At 44.7% G+C, this 21893-nt stretch overlaps 1 protein-coding gene across 2 annotated transcripts in view; it reads left to right on the plus strand.

The window, feature by feature from the left end:
* The first annotated feature begins 7018 nt into the window (after positions 1-7018).
* The window catches only part of ITGA10 (integrin subunit alpha 10), a 38505-nt gene continuing 23630 nt past the window's right edge, over positions 7019-21893 (plus strand). Inside the window, exons 1-4 of one of the 2 annotated variants that reach the window (XM_066608711.1) lie at positions 7019-7096; positions 14435-14546; positions 19584-19693; positions 19787-19875. In XM_066608711.1, the coding sequence (XP_066464808.1) occupies positions 7045-7096; positions 14435-14546; positions 19584-19693; positions 19787-19875 (363 nt within the window). In that variant the 5' untranslated portion in view covers positions 7019-7044. Of the gene's footprint in view, positions 7097-14434; positions 14547-14960; positions 15074-19583; positions 19694-19786; positions 19876-21893 lie in introns of those variants that run through there. The other variant, XM_066608712.1, reaches the window with a different exon arrangement.

The raw sequence follows: 21893 nt of genomic DNA on the forward strand, positions 1-21893 counted from the left end.
GTGTGATAACGTCTGCGGAGCTGTGTATCTAATCCTATCCAGTGTGATACTGTCTGCTGAGCCGTGTATCTAATCCTACCCTGTGTGATACTGTCTGCTGGGCCGTGTATCTAATCCTACCCTGTGTGATACTGTCTGCTGAGCTGTGTATCTAATCCTATCCTGTGTGATACTGTCTGCTGAGCTGTGTATCTAATCCTATCCTGTGTGATACTGTCTGCTGAGCTGTGTATCTAATCCTATCCTGTGTGATACTGTCTGCTGAGCCGTGTATCTAATCCTATCCTGTGTGATACTGTCTGCTGAGCTGTATATCTAATCCTATCCTGTGTGATACTGTCTGCTGATTCATGTATCTAATCCTATCCTGTGTGATACTGTCTGCTGAGCCGTGTATCTAATCCTACCCTGTGTGATACTGTCTGCTGAGCTGTATATCTAATCCTATCCTGTGTGATACGGTCTGAGCCGTATATCTAACTGCTGAGCCATGTATCTAACCCTATCCTGTATGATACTGTCTGCCAAGCGGTGTATCTAATCCTATCCTGTGTGATACTGTCTGCTGAGCCGTGTATCTAACCTTATCCTGTGTGATACTGTCTGCTCAGCCGTGTATCTAATCCTATCCTGTGTGATACTGTCAGCTGAGCCGTGTATCTAATCCTATCCTGTGTGATACTGTCTGCTGAGCCATGTATCTAATCCTATCCTGTGTGATACTGTCTGCTGAGCTGTATATCCAATCCTATCCTGTGTGATACTGTCTACTGAGCCATGTATCTAATCCTATCCTGTGTGATACTGTCTGCTGAGCTGTGTATCTAATCCTATCCTGTGTGATACTGTCTGCTGAGCCGTGTATCTAATCCTATCCTGTGTGATACTGTCTGCTGAGCCGTGTATCTAATCCTATCCTGTGTGATACTGTCTGCTGAGCCGTGTATCTAATCCTATCCTGTGTGATACTGCCTGCTGAGCCATGTATCTAATCCCCTCTTGTGTGATACTGTCTGCTGAGCTGTGTATCTAATCCTATCCTGTGTGATACCGTCTGCTGAGCCGTGTATCTAATCCTATCCTGTGTGATACTGCCTGCTGAGCAGTGTATCTAATTCTATCCTGTGTGATACTGTCTGCTGAGCTGTGTATCTAATCCTATCCTGTGTGATACTGTCTGCTGAGCTGTGTATCTAATCCTATCCTGTGTGATAATGTCTACTGAGCTGTTGTATCTAATCCTATCCTGTGTGATACTGCCTGCTGAGCCGTGTATCTAATCCTATCCTGTGTGATACTGTCTGCTGACCCATGTATCTAATCCTATCCTGTGTGATACTGTCTGCTGAGCTGTGTATCTAATCCTATCCTGTGTGATACTGCCTGCTGAGCAGTGTATCTAATTCTATCCTGTGTGAGGCTGGATTCAGACGAACGTATATCAGATGAGTTTTCACGCCGAGCCGATATACATCGTCTCTCTCTGCAGGGGGGAGCCTGGAAGAGCCAGGAGCAGGAACTGAGCTCCCGCCCCCTCTCTGGCTCCTCTCCATCCCTCTGCACTATTAGCAACAGGGAGAGGCGGGACGGGGGTGGGGCTAATTCACGGAACTTAGCCCTGCCCTGTCTCGCCTCCTTTCATTGCAAATAGTGCAGAGCGGCGGAGAGGAGGCGGGAGCTCAGTACCTGCTCCTGGCTCTTCCATCCTCCCCCCCCCCCCCCCCTGCAGATGAGAACACCGTATATCGGCTCGGCATGAAAACCGAGCCGATATACGGTAGTCTGAATCCACCCTGATACTGTCTGCTGAGCCGTGTATCTAATCCTGTTGTGTGTGATAGTGTCTGCTGAGCTGTGTATCTAATCCTACCCTGTGTGATACTGTCTGCTGAGCCATGTATCTAATCCTATCATGTGTGATACTGTCTGCTGAGCCGTGTATCCAATCCTATCCTATGTTAAACTGTCTGCTGAGCCGTGTATCTAATCCTATCCTGTGTGATACTGTATGCTAAACCGTGTATCTAATCCTACCCTGAGTGATACCACCTGCTGAGCCGTGTAGCTAATCCTATCCTGTGTGATACTGTCTGCTTTGTATCTAATCCTACCCTGTGTGATACTGTCTGCTGAGCTGTGTATCGAATCCTATGCTGTGTGATACTGCCTGCTGAGCCGTGTATCTAATCTAATCATGTGTGATACTGCCTGCTGAGCCGTGTATCTAATCTAATCATGTGTGATACTGTCTGCTGAGCTGTGTATCTAATCCTATCCTGTGTGGTACTGTCTGCTGAGCTGTTGTATCTAATCCTATCCTGTGTGATACTGTCTGCTGTGAATCTAATCCTATCCTGTGTGATACTGTCATCGGAGCCGTATATCTAATCCTACCCTGTGTGATACTGTCTGCTGAGCTGTGTATCTAATCCTATCCTGTGTGATACTGTCTGCTGAGCTGTGTATCTAATCCTACCCTGTGTGATACCGTCTGCTGCGCTGCTGTGTATCTAATCCTATTCTGTGTGTTACTGACTGCAGGGCCGTATATCTAATCCGATCCTGTGTGATACTGTCTGCTGAGCCATGTATCTAATCCTTTCCTGTGTAATACTGTCTGCTGAGCTGTGTATCTAATCCTATCCTGTGTGATACTGTCTGCTGAGCTGTGTATCTAATCCTCTCCTGTGTGATACTGTCTGCTGAGCTGTGTATCTAATACTATCCTGTGTGATACTGTCTTCTTAACTGTGTATCTAATCCTATCCTGTGTGATACGGTCTTCTTAGCTGTGTATCTAATCCTATCCTGTGTCATACTGTCTGCTGAGCCGTGTATCTAATCCTATCCTGTGTGATACTGTCTACTGAGCCATATATCTAATTCTATCCTGTGTGATACCGTCTGCTGAGTCGTGTATCTAATCCTCTCCTGTGTGATACTGTCTGTTGAGCCGTGTATCTAATCCTATCCTGTGTGATACCGTCTGCTGAGCTGTGTATCTAATCCTATCCTGTGTGATACTGTCTGCTGAACTGTGTATCTAATCCTGTCCTGTGTGATACTGTCTGCTGAGACATGTATCTAATCTAATCCTATCCTGTGTGATACTGTCTGCTGAGCCGTGTATCTAATCCTATCCTGTGTAATACTGTCTGCTGAGCTGTGTATCTCATCCTATCCTGTGTGATACTGTCTGCTGAGCTGTGTATCTAATCCTACCCTGTGTGATACTGTCTGCTGAGCCTTGTATCTAATCCTATCCTGTGTGATACTGTCTGCTGAGCTGTGTATCTAATCCTACCCTGTATGATACTGTCTGCTGATCCGTGTATCTAATTCTATTCTGTGTGATACTGTCTGCTGAGTCATGTATCTAATCCTATCCTGTGTGATACTGTTTGCTGAGCCGTGTATCTAATTCTATCCTGTGTGATACTGTCTGCTGGGCCGTGTATCTAATCCTACCCTGTGTGATACTGTCTGCTGAGCCGTGTATCTAATTCTATTCTGTGTGATACTGTCTGCTGAGCTGTGTATCTAATCCTATCCTGTGTGATACTGTCTGCTGAGCCATATATCTAATCCTATCCTGTGTGATACCGTTTGCTGAGCTGTGTATCTAATCCTATCCTGTGATACCGTTTGCTGAGCCGTGTATCTAATTCTATTCTGTGTGATACTGTTTGCTTAGCTGTGTATCTAATCCTATCCTGTGTGATACTGTCTGCTGAGCCATGTATCTAATCCTATCCTGTGTGATACAGTCTGCTGAGCTGTGTATCTAATCCTATCCTGTGTGATACTGTCTGCTGAGCCGTGTATCTAATCCAATCCTGTGTGATACTGTCTGCTGAGCCGTGTATCTAATCCTCTCCTGTGTGATATAGTCTGCTGAGCTGTGTATCTAATCCTATCCTGTGTGATACTGTCTGGTGAGCCGTGTATCTAATCCTATCCTGTGTGATACTGTCTGCTAAGCTGTGTATGTAATCCTATCCTGTGTGATACTGTCTGCTGAGCCGTGTATCTAATCCTATCCTGTGTGATACTGTCTGCTGAGCTGTTGTATCTAATCCTATCCTGTGTGATACTGTCTGCAGAGCTGTGTATCTAATCCTATCCTGTGTGATACTGTCTGCTGAGCTGTGTATCTAATCCTATCCTGTGTGATACTGTCTGCTGAGCTGTGTATCTAATCCTATCCTGTGTGATACCGTTTGCTGAGCTGTCTATCTAATCCTATCCTGTGTGATACTGTCTGCTGAGCTGTGTATCTAATCCTACCCTGTGTGATACTGTCTGCTGAGCCGTGTATCTAATCCTATCCTGTGTGATACCGTCTGCTGAGCCGTGTATTTAATCCTATCCTGTGTGATACCGTCTGCTGAGCCGTGTATCTAATCCTATCCTGTGTGATACCGTCTGCTGAGCCGTGTATTTAATCCTATCCTGTGTGATACCGTCTGCTGAGCCGTGTATCTAATCCTATCCTGTGTAATACTGTCTGCTGAGCCGTGTATCTAATCCTCTCCTATGTGATACTGTCTGCTGAGCTGATACTATCTGCTGTATCTAAGCCTGTAACATGTGATACGTCCTCTTGGAATCACCCACCCATCATGTCATGCTAATTTCTGCCCACTAAGTAGTCCTGTTGTAAAAGCCTTACCGAAGCACCTTGTAAAGCAGGAGTTTGGACTGTCAGTAATGGAATCACCACCAGAGGGCGCTCTAAATGGTCCCTCATACTGTAATACTCCGAATTTACCACTGGGTAGTTACTTCCCAACGTTATACAGTGTCCAGTAGCCCCTCGCAGTGACCACCAGGTGGCGCCCATGCACTACGTTCTCTAGGTACTAATTGCACAAATTAGAATTATGCAAATTAAAAGGCTTTGTGGGTGACTTCTATTAGATCTGGTATTTCCTGCTCTGGGCCTCCGGTGTGTATACGGGGACACCCCACCAGCAGCTCACACTGTGCCGCTCTCTACAGTCTCACAGTGGACAGAATATATTATGGAATGTTTCTATATAATTATCAAAGTGCTTCTAATTAGCAATCTGCAGCTCTAGGGTTCTTGTGGAACTACAACTCTCATCATTAACTGACAGCTGTACGGAGATACGGGGTTAACAAATAGACAACGCGCTGAGAGAAGCCGCCACGTACAGCAACATTTAATTACCTGACCACAGAAGGCCCAGCTCAGCGCAACCATCTCATCCCAGCTGAATTCCTGCCTCGTTACACATCCCTCCACTCTGTATCACTGCATATGTGTATGACTGTTCTATTCAGGAGACTGGGAAAGCTGGGTTACAACTGCCATAGATGTCACAGGGGTTACCACCCAGCTTTCCTAGACTCCGTCATGTAAAAGCTGGCAAGTTATGAGGTAATAGGTCACACTCTCCCTGCATAAATACATCTTCATTCAGGAGTCTGGAAAAGCAGGGTGCAGCAGCCCATATAACTGCTGCAGAGGTTATAATCCAGCTTTCCCACACCTTTGAATGGCAAATCGACAGGCCTGTGTTGCTCTATGAGAATTCATGGCTTCCTTTCAGGAGTTATTAATCCAACTTTCTCTTGCCCCGAATGGAAAATCCATCAGTTATTAGGATAGTCCTTCCAGCCTTTATTGCTCCATCAGTATTTATGACATGCTTTCAGGAGTCTACAAAAGCAGTGTGACAACTGATATTGTTTCCACAAGAGCTATCACTCAGCTTTTCCTAGACTGAATGACAAATTCAGTTATGATACATTGTTCCTTCCCTTCTCACTACACAGTTATTTATAACTTCCTTTCTGGAATCTGGAAAAGCTGGGTTACAGCTAGTACAACCTATATAACTACTACAAGGGTTATTAGTCCAACTTTCTTGTAACCCTGCATGGCAAATTTAGTAGTTATGGGGTACCAGTGCTGGCCTTAGGTTAGATGACACTCTGTGCAGAATTTGTCTTTGTTCAGATAGCAGCATACCCACACTAGAACAGTTCAGTGAATGCATACAGTACCAGAACCAAGCTCAGTACATAAATCAAGCACCAACCAACCACAGTACATAGATAGAGCCCTAGAACCAAGCTCATAACATAAGTACAGTACCAGAATCAACCTCATAACATACATGCAGTCCCAGAACCAAGCTCAGTGTATAAAGAACAGCACCATATCCAAACTCATAACATAAATACACCATGAACCAGCCCCAGTACATAAATACAGCACCAGAACTAAGCTTAGTACAAGAATACAGACCAAGAACCAAGCTTAGTATACAGGACCAAGATTGTAACATAAATACAACCCTTCTCTTCATACTACATAAGTATTTACAGTTTCCCTTCAGGAGTCAGGAAAAGCAGGGTGACAACCAATATAACTGCTGCAGGGATTATTAGTCAAGCTTTCTTATAGGGAGATTCACTCCTCCAGCCTATTTTGTTCCCTAAGAATTTATGACTTCTATTCAGAAATCTGGGAAAGCTGTGTGACCGTCTGTGTGACTGCCAGAGAGGCTATCACCCAGTTTCTCCAGACTAAATCTGTCTACTTATGAGACAATACACTGTTCCTTCTCTTCTCACTGCATGTTTACCAGTGCCGTTCAGGAGACTGGAAAAGCTGGGTGACCTTCATAGAGGACAATGAGACAGAGCAGCTTGCGATAATCAGTGAGTACAGATGCTATGAGGATGCTGAGCGGCTTCCTGTAAGTACTCAGTTTTGCAGATGTTCAGCCCCCTCTGGTTTCCACCTTGCCCTCCCCGTCCACGTCTCTGTGGCTTCGGGCAGTTTCCACCTCTGCTGGGTGGCCGTTCCGTGGATGCACGCCCCTGGGCAGCTGCCCTGCATTCACAGGCGGCGGGTCCAAGAAAAACCAGGATTATTTTTAGCTGCCAATGAAAGCGGCAGGAGACGCAGGGACTGAGGACAGAGCGAGCTTTCAGCCTGTGGCCGGGGAACACCCATCTCCATCCCAAATTCCGGGCACTTTCTTCCTTCACATCGCCTGAGCTGTGATCATGGAGCTTCACGGATCCCCCATCTTCCTGCTGTCCCTCCTGCTCGGACAAGGTAAGTGCTGGATCCTGGCGCTCTCGGACTCGCAACTTGTAAGTGTTGTTGCTCTCCTGGATCTGATGTTGTCACTCTTTTGGGTCCAAAGTTATGGCTCTGTGAGTCCGGTGTTGTCACTCTCATGAGTACGGTGTTGTCCCTCTCATGAGTCTGGTGTTGTATCTCTTATGAGTCCGGTGTTGTATCTCTCATGAGTCCGGTGTTGTTGCTCTCATGAGTCCGGTGTTGTCGCTCTTATGAGCCCAGAGTTGATGCTCTCATGAGTCCTGGGTTGTCCCTCTCATGAGTCCGATATTGATGTTCTCATGGGTCCAGGGTTGATGCTCTCATGAGTCCAGTGTTAATGTTCTCATGAGTCCGGTGTTGATGCTGTCATGAGTTTGGTGTTGATGTTCTCATGAGTCCAGAGTTGATGCTTTCATGGGTCCAGGGTTGATGCTCTCATGAGTCCAGGGTTGATGCTCTCATGAGTCCAGGGTTGATGCTCTCATGAGTCCAGGGTTGATGTTCTCATGAGTTTGGTGTTGATGTTCTCATGAGTTCAGGGTTGATGCTCTCATGAGTCCGGTGTTGTCCTGTCCATGAGTCCGGTGTTGTCCTGTTTATGAGCCCGGTGTTGTCTTGTTCATGAGTCCGGTGTTGTCCTGTCTATGAGTCCGGTGTTGTTACTGTCATGGGTCTGGTGTTATCGTTCGCATAAGTCCAGTGTTGTTGCTTTTCTCGGTCCAGTGTTGTCACTGTCATGGGTCCGGTATTGTCCCTCTTCTGAGTCCGGTGTTTCCCTCTCTTGGGACCGATGTTGACAATCCCATGAGTCCAATGTCATCGCTCTCATGAGTCCGATGTTGTTGCTTTCGTAGGTCCAGTGTTGTCACTCTCATGGGTTCAGTGTTGTACCTCTCATGAGTCTGGTGTTGTCCCTCTCATAAGTCCAGTGTTGTCACTCTCATGAGTCCGGTGTTGTCACTCTCATGAGTCCGGTGTTGTACCTCTCATGAGTCCGGTGTTGTCCCTCTTATGAGTCAGGTGTTGTCACTCTCATGAGTCCGGTGTTGTCACTCTCATGAGTCCGGTGTTGTCACTCTCATGAGTCCGGTGTTGTCACTCTCATGAGTCCGGTGTTGTCACTCTTATGAGTCCGGTGTTGTTACACTCATGAGTCCGGTGTTGTCACTCTCATGAGTCCAGTGTTGTCCCTCTCATGAGTCCGGGGTTGTCACTCTCATGAGTCCGGGGTTGTCCCTCTCATGAGTCCGGTGTTGTCCCTCTCATAAGTCCGGTGTTGTCCCTCTCATGAGTCCGGTGTTGTCCCTCTCATGAGTCCGGTATTGTCCCTCTCATGAGTCAGGTGTTGTCACTCTCATGAGTTCGGTGTTGTCACTCTCATGGGTCCGGTGTTGTCACTCTCATGAGTCCGGTGTTGTCACTCTCATGAGTCCAGTGTTGTCACTCTCATGAGTCCGGTGTTGTCACTCTTATGAGTCCGGTGTTGTTACACTTATGAGTCCACTGTTGTCCTTCCCATTCATTCAGTGTTGTCCCTCTCATGGGTCCGGTGATATTGCTCGCATAAGTCCAGTGTTGTTGCTCTCCTTGGTCCAGTGTTGTCACTGTCATAGGTCCGGTGTTGTCCATCTTCTGAGTCCAGTGTTGTCCTTCTTCTGAGTCCAGTGTTGTCCCTCTCATGGGACCGATGTTGTTGCTTTCTTAGGTCCAGTGTTGTCACTCTCATGGATCCGGTATTGTCACTCTCATGGGTTCAGTGTTGTACCTCTCATGAGTCCGGTGTTGTCCTGTTCATGAGTCTGCTGTTGTCCCTCTCATAAGTCCAGTGTTGTCACTCTCATGAGTCCGGTGTTGTCACTCTCATGAGTCTGGTGTTGTCCTTCCCATGGATCTGTGTTGTCCCTCTCATGGATCCAGTGTTGTCCCTCTCATGGGTCAGACGTTGACGCTCACATAAGTCCAGTTGTTGCTCTCATGAGTCCAATGTTGTTGCTTTCCTAGGTCCAGTGTTGTCACTCTCATGGGTCTGGTGTTGTCACTTTCATGGGTCCGGTGTTGTCACTCCCATTGGTCCGGTGTCTATCATCTCCATACCATTACACCTCCTCTATCATCTCCATATCATTATCATCACCTTCTCTATCATTACCTCTTCTTTTATCACCATATCTTCATCACCTCCTCTATCATATCCATATCATCATAACCTCCTCTACTATCTCCATAACATCTTCATCATCAAAACTTTCTCTATAATCTCCATTTCATAATCACCTCTTCTATTATCTCTGTATCTTCATTACTTCATCTATCATCTCCATATCATCATCATTACCTCCTCTATTATCTTCATATCATCACCTCATCTATTATCTCCATATCATCACATTCTCTATCATTACCATATCTTCATTACCTCCTTTATCATCACCTGCTCTTTCATCTCCATGTCATCACTTCCTCTGACATCTCCATATCATTATTACCTCCTCTATTCTCTCCATTTCATCCTCATCACCTTCTCTATGATCTCCATTTCATAATCATCTCCTCTGTTATCTCCGTATCTTCATAACCTCCTCTATCATCTCTGTATCATCACCTCCTTTGGTATCTCCATATCATAATCACCTCATCTATCATCTCCATATCATCATCGCCTCCTCTATTATTCCCATATCCTCACATCCTCAATCATCTTCATATCATCACCCCCTCTACCATCTCCATATCATCATCACCTCTATTATCTCTATATCATTATCATCACCTTCTCTATCATCTACATATAATCATCAACTCCTCTATTATCTTCATATCCTCACATCCTTTATCATCTCCATATCATCATCAACTTCTCTATTATCTCCATATAACCATCACCTCCTTCATAATTATCTCCATACCATCTCCTCCTCTGTCAGTCCCATATCATCGCCTCCTTTATTATCTCCATATCATCACCTTCTCTATCATATTGATATCACCTCATCTTATATGTCCATATCATAATCACTTCCTTTATTATCTCCATATCCTCACATCTTGAATCATTTCCATTACGTCATCACCTCCTCCATTATTTCCATATCATCACCTCTAACTTTATCATCTCCATGTCATCATCCCCTCCATTATCACCCCCATATCATTTCTTCCACTATCATCTCCATATAACTATTACCTCCTTTATAATCTCCATATCATCAACTCTTCTTTCATCTCCATATCATCCTCACCTCCTCTATTTTCTCCATATCCTTACATCCTCTATCATCTTGATATTATCCTCACCTCTTTTATTATCTCCAAATGATCATCGGCTACTTTATTATCTCCATATCATCATCCCATCTATTATCTCCATATGTTACAGTCTCTTTTATCACCATATCATTGTCATCACCTACTCTATCATCTCCATATCATCTTCTCTACTATCTCCATATCATCATCACCTCCTCAATTATCTCAATATCCTCATTCCCCCGTCCCCATAACATCACTTCCTCTATCATCTCCATATCATCGTCATCACCTTCTCTATCATCTCCATATCATCCCCACCGATATTATCTCCATATCATTAACACCTCCTCTATCATCACAGTATCTTCATCACCTCCTCTTTCATCTGCATATCCTTTCATCCTCTATCATCTCCTTATTATCACTGCCTCTGTCATCACCATATAATCACGTCCTCTATTATCTCTATATCATCATCATCTCTTTTATCATCCCCATCTCTAATATCTCCATACCATCACCATCTCTATCATCTTCATATCATCATAATCTCCTTTATCATCTCCATATCATCCCCACCTATATTATGTCCATATCATCAACACCTCCTCTATCATCACCGTATCTTCATCACCTCGTCTTTCATCTCCATATCCTCACATCCTCTATCATCTTTATATCATCATCTCCATATTATCACTGCCTCTGTCAACATCATATAATCACATCCTCTATTAACTCCATATCATCATCACCTCTTTATCATCTCCACCTCTATTATCTCCATATCATCACCACCTATATTATCTCCATATCATCACCTCCTCTAGTATATCCTCCATCATCAGCATATCTTCATCATCTCTTCTTTCATCTCCATATCCTGACATCCTCTATCATCTCCATATCATTAACTCCTCTAAACTAGCCATATTATCATCACTTCCTCTATCATCTTCATTTCATCATTGTCACATCCTCAATCATCTCCATATCATAACCTCTTCTATCATCTCTATATCATCATCACCTCCTATTTTATCTCTATGTCATCACCTCCTCTAGTATATCCATATCATTCTCACTTCCTCTATTATCTCCCTATCATCATCACCTCCTCTATTATTTCCATATCATCATCACCTCTTCTATAATCTCCATACCATAATCACCTACTCTATCATCTCTGTATCATCTTCATATCATCATCACCTCCTCTATCATCTCCATACCATAATCACCTACTCTATCATCTCCGTATCATCATCACCTCCACTACCAATTCTTTATCATCACCTCCTCTATCATCTCTATATAATCAGCGGCTCTATCACTCTCCTCTGTTATCTCTTCTGACTTTGGGGGACTGTTAGTTCAGCATTTCCCTCCTATATACAATGTTATATTTGAATATGGTGTGTATGTGACAAAATTTCATATATTATATGCTGCCGGTTATATGTCACATGGATCCTTTACTAAGTCAATAAGTTACTGATGACGCCATCATTTCCCGCTCAGTATTGACATAAGTGCTCTTGCCCTTTAAGTGTTGCTTGCCTGGTGCCCGGCTTGCTGATTCTGGGCACAGGTTTGGGTCATATTCTCCTATATCTCCGCTGACTCGTGACTGACCTCCATTGAGTAAACATTTTCATTCTCAGCCCCACAAAAATAGCCGTAAGCTCCAGGAGCGGCCAGCCTGCACCCCCAGTCGGGCGAGGTGTCCTGGGTTGTGGGCGATGGGTATTTATAGATATTCTAGCTTGTGTTTAGATGCCTCCAGGCTGTAATTTACCGTCTCAAGAAGCACAAAGAATTTTAATAACAATGTGCGTAACCTATAAATGTATCCCCCACCCCGCAAAGACCACCCCAATCACCCCTCGGTCTGCTCTCAGGTGTTTAGACATAGTGCCTCCTATAGGAAGAGTATGTTACTACAGTGGGATTCCATTAATCCGGACCCTTTAATTTGGACTGTATTCCTCCAGGTCTTCTACCATAAGTTATTTTATGCAGTTTTCTGTGTACATCTGATAATCCAGAATGCCTGATTATCCAGCAGTGACCGTGTCCTATTGGTGCCAGGTGAAAGGGATTTGACTCTCACAACCGTTCAAGGAAGGATAGGGTTAATAGAGGCTAAGCTATGATTAGATGACTCCGCCCTCACAGGGTGGCACAGCTTGGCGGTAGGTATATGGTGGGCAGGTGCCGCCCCATGGCACCGAGGTATTTTAACCGTATCACACTAGTGTTATAGACTGGGGATAATGCGACCAATCAGAGTCTCCGCCATTTGTGCCTGATTTATAGCATAAGTGCGGCATAGCTGCGCCAATCTCTGGTGAGTGTTGCGTAGCCCGCATGCTGGGCAGAGGATGAAGCAATAGATAGATGGAATTATGAATCCATTCCTCCTTTAAGTCACATGCACAGCTCGCTGGTGTCAGCCACATGTTGTATAGTTCTCCGGACTGTACAGTCGCTCCACCTTGTGTGATGGGACAGCGGGCCTGTGTGCTGGCTGACCAACGCCCTGTACATGTCTCGCCCCCGCGCCAATGCCAAGACTGCAGGTGTCACTATTAAAGGGGAAGGAGCGTGTTATATGGGCATGCTAGGGCCTAGTCTCACCTATTTTTTACGGCGTGTATAGAATCCATTGATTACAATCGCTGCTTTTACATTTGCATTTTTTTACACGATTTTTGGAAGGGCTCGCGCAAATATGTGGTGAATACACATGATATGTGATACATGACGCGTGACACAATACGTGAAGAGAGAGATCATTTAAGAATACGCGATCATCCGTGTGTAATTTTAATTGAAATTCGCGGTCCTATGCAGCGTAGATCGGCGGCCCGTGGGCAGGAGGCCTGACTGTAAATACACAGCATAAGTATACACCCGTGTGAATGAAAAAGGGTTAATATTAATGACTGGGACTGTAGAGTGAGTGCTTCTCTGAGATTGTATCACACATAATAAGATTAGATACACTGGGAAGGGACTGCAGATTATGGGATTAGATACACCAGCATGGTATCATATATGATGAGATTAGATACACCAGGACGGTATCGCACATGATGACATTAGATACACCAGAATGGTATCGCACATGATGAGATTAGATACACCAGAATGGTATCGCTCATGATCAGATTAGATACACCAGGATAGTATCACACATGATGAGATTAGATACACCAGGATAGTATCACACATGATGAGATTAGATACACCAGGATGGTATCACACATGATGAGATAAGATACACCAGGACGGTATCGCACATGATGAGATTAGATACACCAGAATGGTATCGCTCATGATGAGATTAGATACACCATGGTGGTATCACACATGATGAGATTAGATACACCAGGATGGTATCACACATGATGAGAAGAGATACACCAGGATAATATCACATATGATGAGATTAGATACACTAGGACGGTATGACACATGATGAGATAAGATACACCAGGACGGTATCACACATGATGAGATTAGATACACCAGGACGGTATCAAACATGGTGAGATTAGATACACCAGGACGGTATCACACATGATGAGAAGAGATACACCAGGATAATATCACATATGATGAGATTAGATACACCAGGACGGTATCACACATGATGAGATTAGATACACCAGGATAGTATCACACAGGATGAGATTAGATACACCAGGACGGTATCACACATGATGAGATTAGATACACCAGGATAGTAACCCACATGATGAGATTAGATACACCAGGACGGTATCACACATGATGAGATTAGATACACCAGGATAGTATCACATATGATGAGATTAGATACATAATGAGATTAGATACACAAGGACGGTATCACACATGATGAGATTAGATACACCAGGATGGTATCACAGATGATGAGATTAGATACACCATGGTGGTATCACACATGATGAGATAAGATACACCAGGATGGTATCACACATGATGAGATTAGATACACCAGGACGGTATCACACATGATGAGATAAGATACACATGCTGGTATGTATAATTTATCATTTCCTTTTATTGGAGGTTTCGTCGCTTCCTTTAATATTGACGCTAAGAGGCCGCAGGTTCTTCGGGGGCCGGAAGACGCTCAGTTCGGTTACAAAGTTCTCCAGCATGAAGCAGACGGTGAGAAATGGTGAGTCACGTGACACAGCAGTGGGCCCTTTACCTACCGTACTACACTACAACACCCAGAATGCAGTTCAGCAGAGGAAGCACACAGAACCAGCAGGGGGCAGTTATAGGGTACATGCCAAGCCGGGAGCTCTGAAATTCTGTTTACCAGGAGCCACCACTAGGGGGAGCTCCTTGCACACGGATCACTACTGCTGGGAGATGTGTAAATCTGTACATGGTAAGCTCCCCCTAGTGGAGGCTGCGGGTAACTGTGTGAAAGGGAGGAGAGACCCTATGACATTGTAATTGGGGTGTGGTGGTGTATTTGGAGCAGGGTCCCTTTAAGAAAAGGGTGTGATAGCAGACAGTTGCCTAATGTCTCTGGCGCTGTCACGTTTTTCCGACCAGCGTCACATGACTCCCTGGACACCTATGACAAACATGACGGTCATCTACTGGAAAGTGAATCACCCTCCACTTTACTGGCTCGCATTGTAGATGGGCTGCCGACGGGGAAGGGTTAATGAGGACACAGTATGACCACCTGTAAGAGGGGGGGCTCCCCCAGGGGCTGCATTCTGCTATTACATCTGTGTGTACCCCATCCTCTGTAGGCGGGGGCCCTCTACACCTCTTATCCAGATAGGATATAGTAATGCGGGCAGTCAGAGTGTCAGCTCCTTGGCCCAGTGCAGCGGAGGAGGAGATCTCTGTCCGTCTCCTGTTCCTCGCTGTCGTCTGTTTTCTCCATCTTCCTCCCTGAGAAATGAGAATCACAGAAGAGGAAGGTGGGCGGAAGCAGCGAGCCAACAGCCCACCGGAGACCTGTGTTGTGTGATACTGTATTTACTCCTGTCCTGTGTGATACTGTATCTAATCCTGTGTGATATTGTATCTAACCCTGTCCTGTGTGATACTGTATCTATTCCTGTTTGATACTGTATCTAATCCTGTGTGATATTGTATTTACTCCTGTCCTGTGTGATACTGTATCTAATCCTGTGTGATATTGTATCTAACCCTGTCCTGTGTGATACTGTATCTATTCCTGTTTGATACTGTATCTAATCTTGTGTGATATTGTATCTAACCCTGCCCTGTGTGATACTGTATCTACTCCTGTCCTGTGTGATACTGGATCTACTCCTGTCCTGTGTGATACTGGATCTACTCCTGTCCTGTGTGATACTGTATCTACTCCTGTCCTGTGTGATACTGTATCTAACCCTGTCCTGTGTGATAGTGTATCTAATCTTGTGTGATACTGTATCTAACCCTGTCCTGTGTGATACTGTATCTAATCCTGTCCTTTGTGATGCTGTATCTAATGCTGTCCTGTGTGATACTGTATCTAACCCTGTCCTGTGTGATACTGGATCTACTCCTGTCCTCTGTGATACTGTATCTAACCCTGTCCTGTGTGATACTGTATCTAATCCTGTCCTTTGTGATGCTGTATCTAATGCTGTCCTGTGTGATACTGTATCTAACCCTGTCCTGTGTGATACTGGATCTACTCCTGTCCTGTGTGATACTGTATCTAACCCTGTCCTGTGTGATACTTGATCTACTCCTGTCCTGTGTGATACTGTATCTAACCCTGTCCTTTGTGATAGTGTATCTAATCTTGTGTGATACTGTATCTAACCCTGTCCTGTGTGATACTGTATCTAATCCTGTCCTTTGTGATGCTGTATCTAATGTTGTCCTGTGTGATACTGTATCTAACCCTGTGCTGTGTGATACTTGATCTACTCCTGTCCTGTGTGATACTGTATCTAACACTGTCCTTTGTGATAATGTATCTAATCTTGTGTGATACTGTATCTAACCCTGTCCTGTGTGATACTGTATATAATCCTGTTTGATACTGTATCTAACCCTGTCCTGTGTGATACTGTATCTAATCTTGTGTGATATTGTATCTAACCCTGTCCTGTTTGATACTGTATGTAACCCTGTCCTGTGTGATACTGTATCTAATCCTGTTTGATACTGTATCTAATCTTGTGTGATATTGTATCTAACCCTGTCCTGTGTGATACTGTATCTAATCCTGTCCTTTGTGATGCTGTATCTAATCCTGCCCTTTGTGATGCTATATCTAATCCTGCCCTTTGTGATGCTATATCTAATCCTGCCCTTTGTGATACTGGATCTACTCCTGTCCTGTGTGATACTAGATCTAACCCTGTCTTGTGTGATACTTGATCTACTCCTGTCCTGTGTGATACTGTATCTAACCCTGTCCTTTGTGATACTGTATCTAATCTTGTGTGATACTGTATCTAACCCTGTCCTGTGTGATACTGTATCTAATCCTGTCCTTTGTGATGCTGTATCTACTCCTGTCCTGTGTGATACTGTATCTAACCCTGTACTGTGTGATACTGGATCTACTCCTGTCCTGTGTGATACTGTATCTAATCCTGTCCTTTGTGATGCTGTATCTAATGCTGTCCTGTGTGATACTGTATCTAACCCTGTCCTGTGTGATACTGGATCTACTCCTGTCCTGTGTGATACTGTATCTAACCCTGTCCTGTGTGATACTTGATCTACTCCTGTCCTGTGTGATACTGTATCTAACCCTGTCCTTTGTGATAGTGTATCTAATCTTGTGTGATACTGTATCTAACCCTGTCCTGTGTGATACTGTATCTAATCCTGTCCTTTGTGATGCTGTATCTAATGTTGTCCTGTGTGATACTGTATCTAACCCTGTGCTGTGTGATACTTGATCTACTCCTGTCCTGTGTGATACTGTATCTAACACTGTCCTTTGTGATAATGTATCTAATCTTGTGTGATACTGTATCTAACCCTGTCCTGTGTGATACTGTATATAATCCTGTTTGATACTGTATCTAACCCTGTCCTGTGTGATACTGTATCTAATATTGTGTGATATTGTATCTAACCCTGTCCTGTTTGATACTGTATGTAACCCTGTCCTGTGTGATACTGTATCTAATCCTGTTTGATACTGTATCTAATCTTGTGTGATATTGTATCTAACCCTGTCCTGTGTGATACTGTATCTAATCCTGTCCTTTGTGATGCTGTATCTAATCCTGCCCTTTGTGATGCTATATCTAATCCTGCCCTTTGTGATGCTATATCTAATCCTGCCCTTTGTGATACTGGATCTACTCCTGTCCTGTGTGATACTAGATCTAACCCTGTCTTGTGTGATACTTGATCTACTCCTGTCCTGTGTGATACTGTATCTAACCCTGTCCTTTGTGATACTGTATCTAATCTTGTGTGATACTGTATCTAACCCTGTCCTGTGTGATACTGTATCTAATCCTGTCCTTTGTGATGCTGTATCTACTCCTGTCCTGTGTGATACTGTATCTAACCCTGTGCTGTGTGATACTGGATCTACTCCTGTCCTGTGTGATACTGTATCTAATCCTGTCCTTTGTGATGCTGTATCTAATCCTGTCCTTTGTGATGCTGTATCTACTCCTGTCCTGTGTGATACTGGATCTACTCCTGTCCTGTGTGATACTGTATCTAACCCTGTCCTGTGTGATACTGTATCTACTCCTGTCCTGTGTGATACTGTATCTAACTCTGTGCTGTGTGATACTGTATCTAACCCTGTGCTGTGTGATACTGGATCTACTCCTGTCCTGTGTGATACTGTATCTAACCCTGTCCTATGTGATACTTGATCTACTCCTGTCCGGTGTGATACTGTATCTAACCCTGTCCTTTGTGATACTGTATCTAATCTTGTGTGATACTGTATCTAACCCTGTCCTGTGTGATACTGTATCTAATCCTGTTTGATACTGTATCTAACCCTGTCCTGTGTGATACTGGATCTACTCCTGTCCTGTGCGATACTGTATCTAACCCTGTCCTGTGTGATACTAGGTCTAATCCTGTGTGATACTTGATCTACTCCGGTGTGACACTGTCTGCTGAGCTGTGTATCTAATCCTACTATGTGTGATACTGGCTGCTGAGCTTTGTATATAATCTTATCCTGTGTGATACTGTCTGCTGAGCAGTGTATCTAATCCTACCATGTGTGATACCATCTGCGGAGCTGTGTATCTAATCTTATACTGTGTGATACTGTCTACTGAGCCGTGTATCTAATGCTATCCTGTGTGATACTGTCTGCTGTATCTAATCCTACCCTGTGTAATACCTTCTGCTGAGCTGTGTATCTAATCCTATCCTGTGTGGTACTGTCTGCTGAGCTGTGTATCTAATCCTATCCTGTGTGATACTGTCTGCTGAGCTGTGTATCTAATCCTATCCTGTGTGATACTGTCTGCTGAGCTGTGTATCTAATCCTATCCTGTGTGATACTGTCTGCTGAGCTGTGTATCTAATCCTATCCTGTGTGATACTGTCTACTGAGCTGTTGTATCTAATCCTATCCCGTGTGATACTGTCTACTGAGCTGTTGTATCTAATCCTATCCTGTGTGATACTGTCTACTGAGCTGTTGTATCTAATCCAATCCTGTGTGGTACTGTCTGCTGAGCCGTGTATCTAATCCTATCCTGTGTGATACTGTCTGCTGAGCCGTGTATCTAATCCTATCCCGTGTGATACTGTCTGCTGAGCTGTGTATCTAATCCTATCCTGTGTGATACTGTCTGCTGAGCCGTGTATCTAATCCTACTCTGTGTGATACTGTCTGCTTAGCTGTGTATCTAATCCTACCCTGTGTAATACTTTCTGCTGAGCTGTGTATCTAATCCTATCCTGTGTGATACTGTCTGCTGAGCCGTGTATCTAATCCTATCCTGTGTGATACTGCCTGTTGAGCCGTGTATCTAATCCTATCCTGTGTTATACTGTCTGCTGAGCTGTGTATCTAATCCTATCCTGTGTGATACTGTCTGCTGAGCTGTGTATCTAATCCTATCCTGTGTGATACTGTCTGCTGAGCCGTGTATCTAATCCTATCCTGTGTGATACTGTCTGCTGAGCTGTGTATCTAATCCTATCCTGTGTGATACAGTCTGTGTATCTAATCCCATGTTATGGTCCACTCTCGGTACTCCACACTTTCCTCCTCCCGCAGGATACTGGTGGGGGCGCCGTGGTCCGGCTCCGATGGTGACCGGCAGGGGGATGTATATAAGTGTACGCTGGGAGCTCCTCAGAACTCCTCCTGCACCAAGATCCGCCTGGGTGAGTATCCTGCAGCCAGAGCGCTGGTGGCAGCCATGTTGGTGTAACGAAGGGTCTGACTAATGTCTATCTCTTCCCCCCCACCCCCTGTAGGTGAGCTGGCGCTGCAGAACATCTCCAAACAGATGAGTAACATGCATTTTGGCATGTCTCTGACGCAGGACGCACACGGCGGATTTGTGGTGAGTCTCTGAGGGGTCATGTGACTTCATCTCCTATTAGGTGTTGGGGTGCTAACAGGCCCTCCAAAGCAACCAATCAGAACTCAGCTTTCACTTCTCCCACTGCTGAGGTAAAATGAAAGCTGCATTGTGATTGGTTGCTAGGGGCAACAACGACCGGTTTGATAAATAAAGTGGTTTTGGTGCGGCCTTCCTCCATCGTTTGAGGAGGTGAAGCTCACACGGAAAACCGCAGCATAAATTAAGTTGACCCCTTGTCAATCCCACGTGGATATTTTGCGCACTGTACGGATGAAACTTGTAACATCTCCACATAGTTTGTACTAGAAACGCAGCATTTACGCTTTGTGCGAACATACCTTAACCCCTAATGAGGTGTCGGTGATCGCGGGTGGTGCTGCGTTTAGCGCATATCCATGTACGTGTTTGTGCACCTCCCATGGACCTCTATGGGGCTCTTTGGCGCACAAACACCCACAAGAAAAGACGGTCCTATTTTTTTTTGCGCCCACGATAACAGCGGACATGTAGTCTGTCGGAGCCCTTATCGCTTTTAGTTCCTCGTTCTTTTTCTGTAGGCATAAAATCCATGGTTGCCTCGTTCACTTATCGTTCGGGTTAACCAGCGCCCGTTCCGTTCCTCTCACTTATGCAGCGAATGTGATGACTGAACGATTTGTTGTTTGAACGCGCCAATGATGTATCCGCCAGTAAAAACTGCGAACAGTTACGCCATTCACTCATTCAAATGATAAATCGGCTCGTCTACAAGTATGGCTGACGGCGGCTGCGGACGAGCGTATGCGCAATGTATTTGTGCGGCGAACGAAGTTTGATGAGGTAGATTTGCGCATGTATTGGCACAGAGTGCTGTACTTTTTGCACACGCAGGGACAGTTTACACACGTGTGTATATTTTTCACACACAAAAACGTGTAAATACAGTTGTCTGAGGAATTCCTGAAATGCAGCAATCTTTGTTGATCCCAGGATGTAAAGGGTTCACAGAAAGAGGGCGTCATCAGCCTGCCGCCATGTAATCACACAGGGCCATGGGTTGCCATGACAACCAGATGCCAGACAATGGCATCCAGTTCTGCCATGACCTGTGATCACTATGATTAGTTATAATGCATTGCAGTACAGAAGTACTGCAGATTATTATTAAAGCAATCATAGAATTGCAAGTTCAAGTCCTCTACGGGTCTACAAAAATCTGGAAAAAAAAATCCTTTATTGCGCAGCTTCTCCTTTTTGTATTTTTTTCTAAAAAATAAATAAAAGACTCACATGTTTGGTAGCATGGCATCCATAGTGACCCATACAAGGGACAAAACAGATTAGATATCCTACACCGCAAACGCTGTGAAATTTTGCTTGCACCTAGAACACGGTGCGATGCTGCCGCCCCCCACCCACAGTACAATGGGCGATGCGAGGGCACGAGATAGGACGTGCTGCGATTGTATGACCCAATTCAAAAGCTTGGGATTCATATTCGTGCAAGATTTATGTGTCTCGCAACGGACAAATCTTGCGGCCATGTGAAAGCGTCCTCAGGACCGGCTCACATGTAATGCTGGGGATTTTCCGCATGGAGATTCACACAATTTACAGTACAAGCTACATGGACGACATCTTAATATATCTCATCCGCCAGGTGTGGAATAAATTGCCCAGAATCCACAGCATGCTGCTGGCTTACTGCGGATTACACCCTTGTGGAATCGCGTGGCGCTCCACATAGGCATTGTAGTGTGTCACAGGGCAGATCCCGTGCCAGGCTGGGCACCATCTCCTCCAGCTTTTGTATAATCCAAATTCTGACTGGTATTGGTGTTGGCACCTGACAGGGAACACATAACCATGGCACATATTCCCTACGTAGTGCCACCATAGAGTGCACCAAGACTAAGATGTCAGCCGCTCAGCAGTGACTAAGAAGGTGTCCGGCCTGAACGTCTATTTTGTGTGTTCCCTTTAGGCATGGAAGGTGTCACCAAGGCCAGACGGGCATA

The sequence above is a fragment of the Eleutherodactylus coqui genome, chromosome 6 (assembly GCF_035609145.1).
Source record: "Eleutherodactylus coqui strain aEleCoq1 chromosome 6, aEleCoq1.hap1, whole genome shotgun sequence".
Lineage (NCBI taxonomy): Eukaryota > Metazoa > Chordata > Amphibia > Anura > Eleutherodactylidae > Eleutherodactylus > Eleutherodactylus coqui.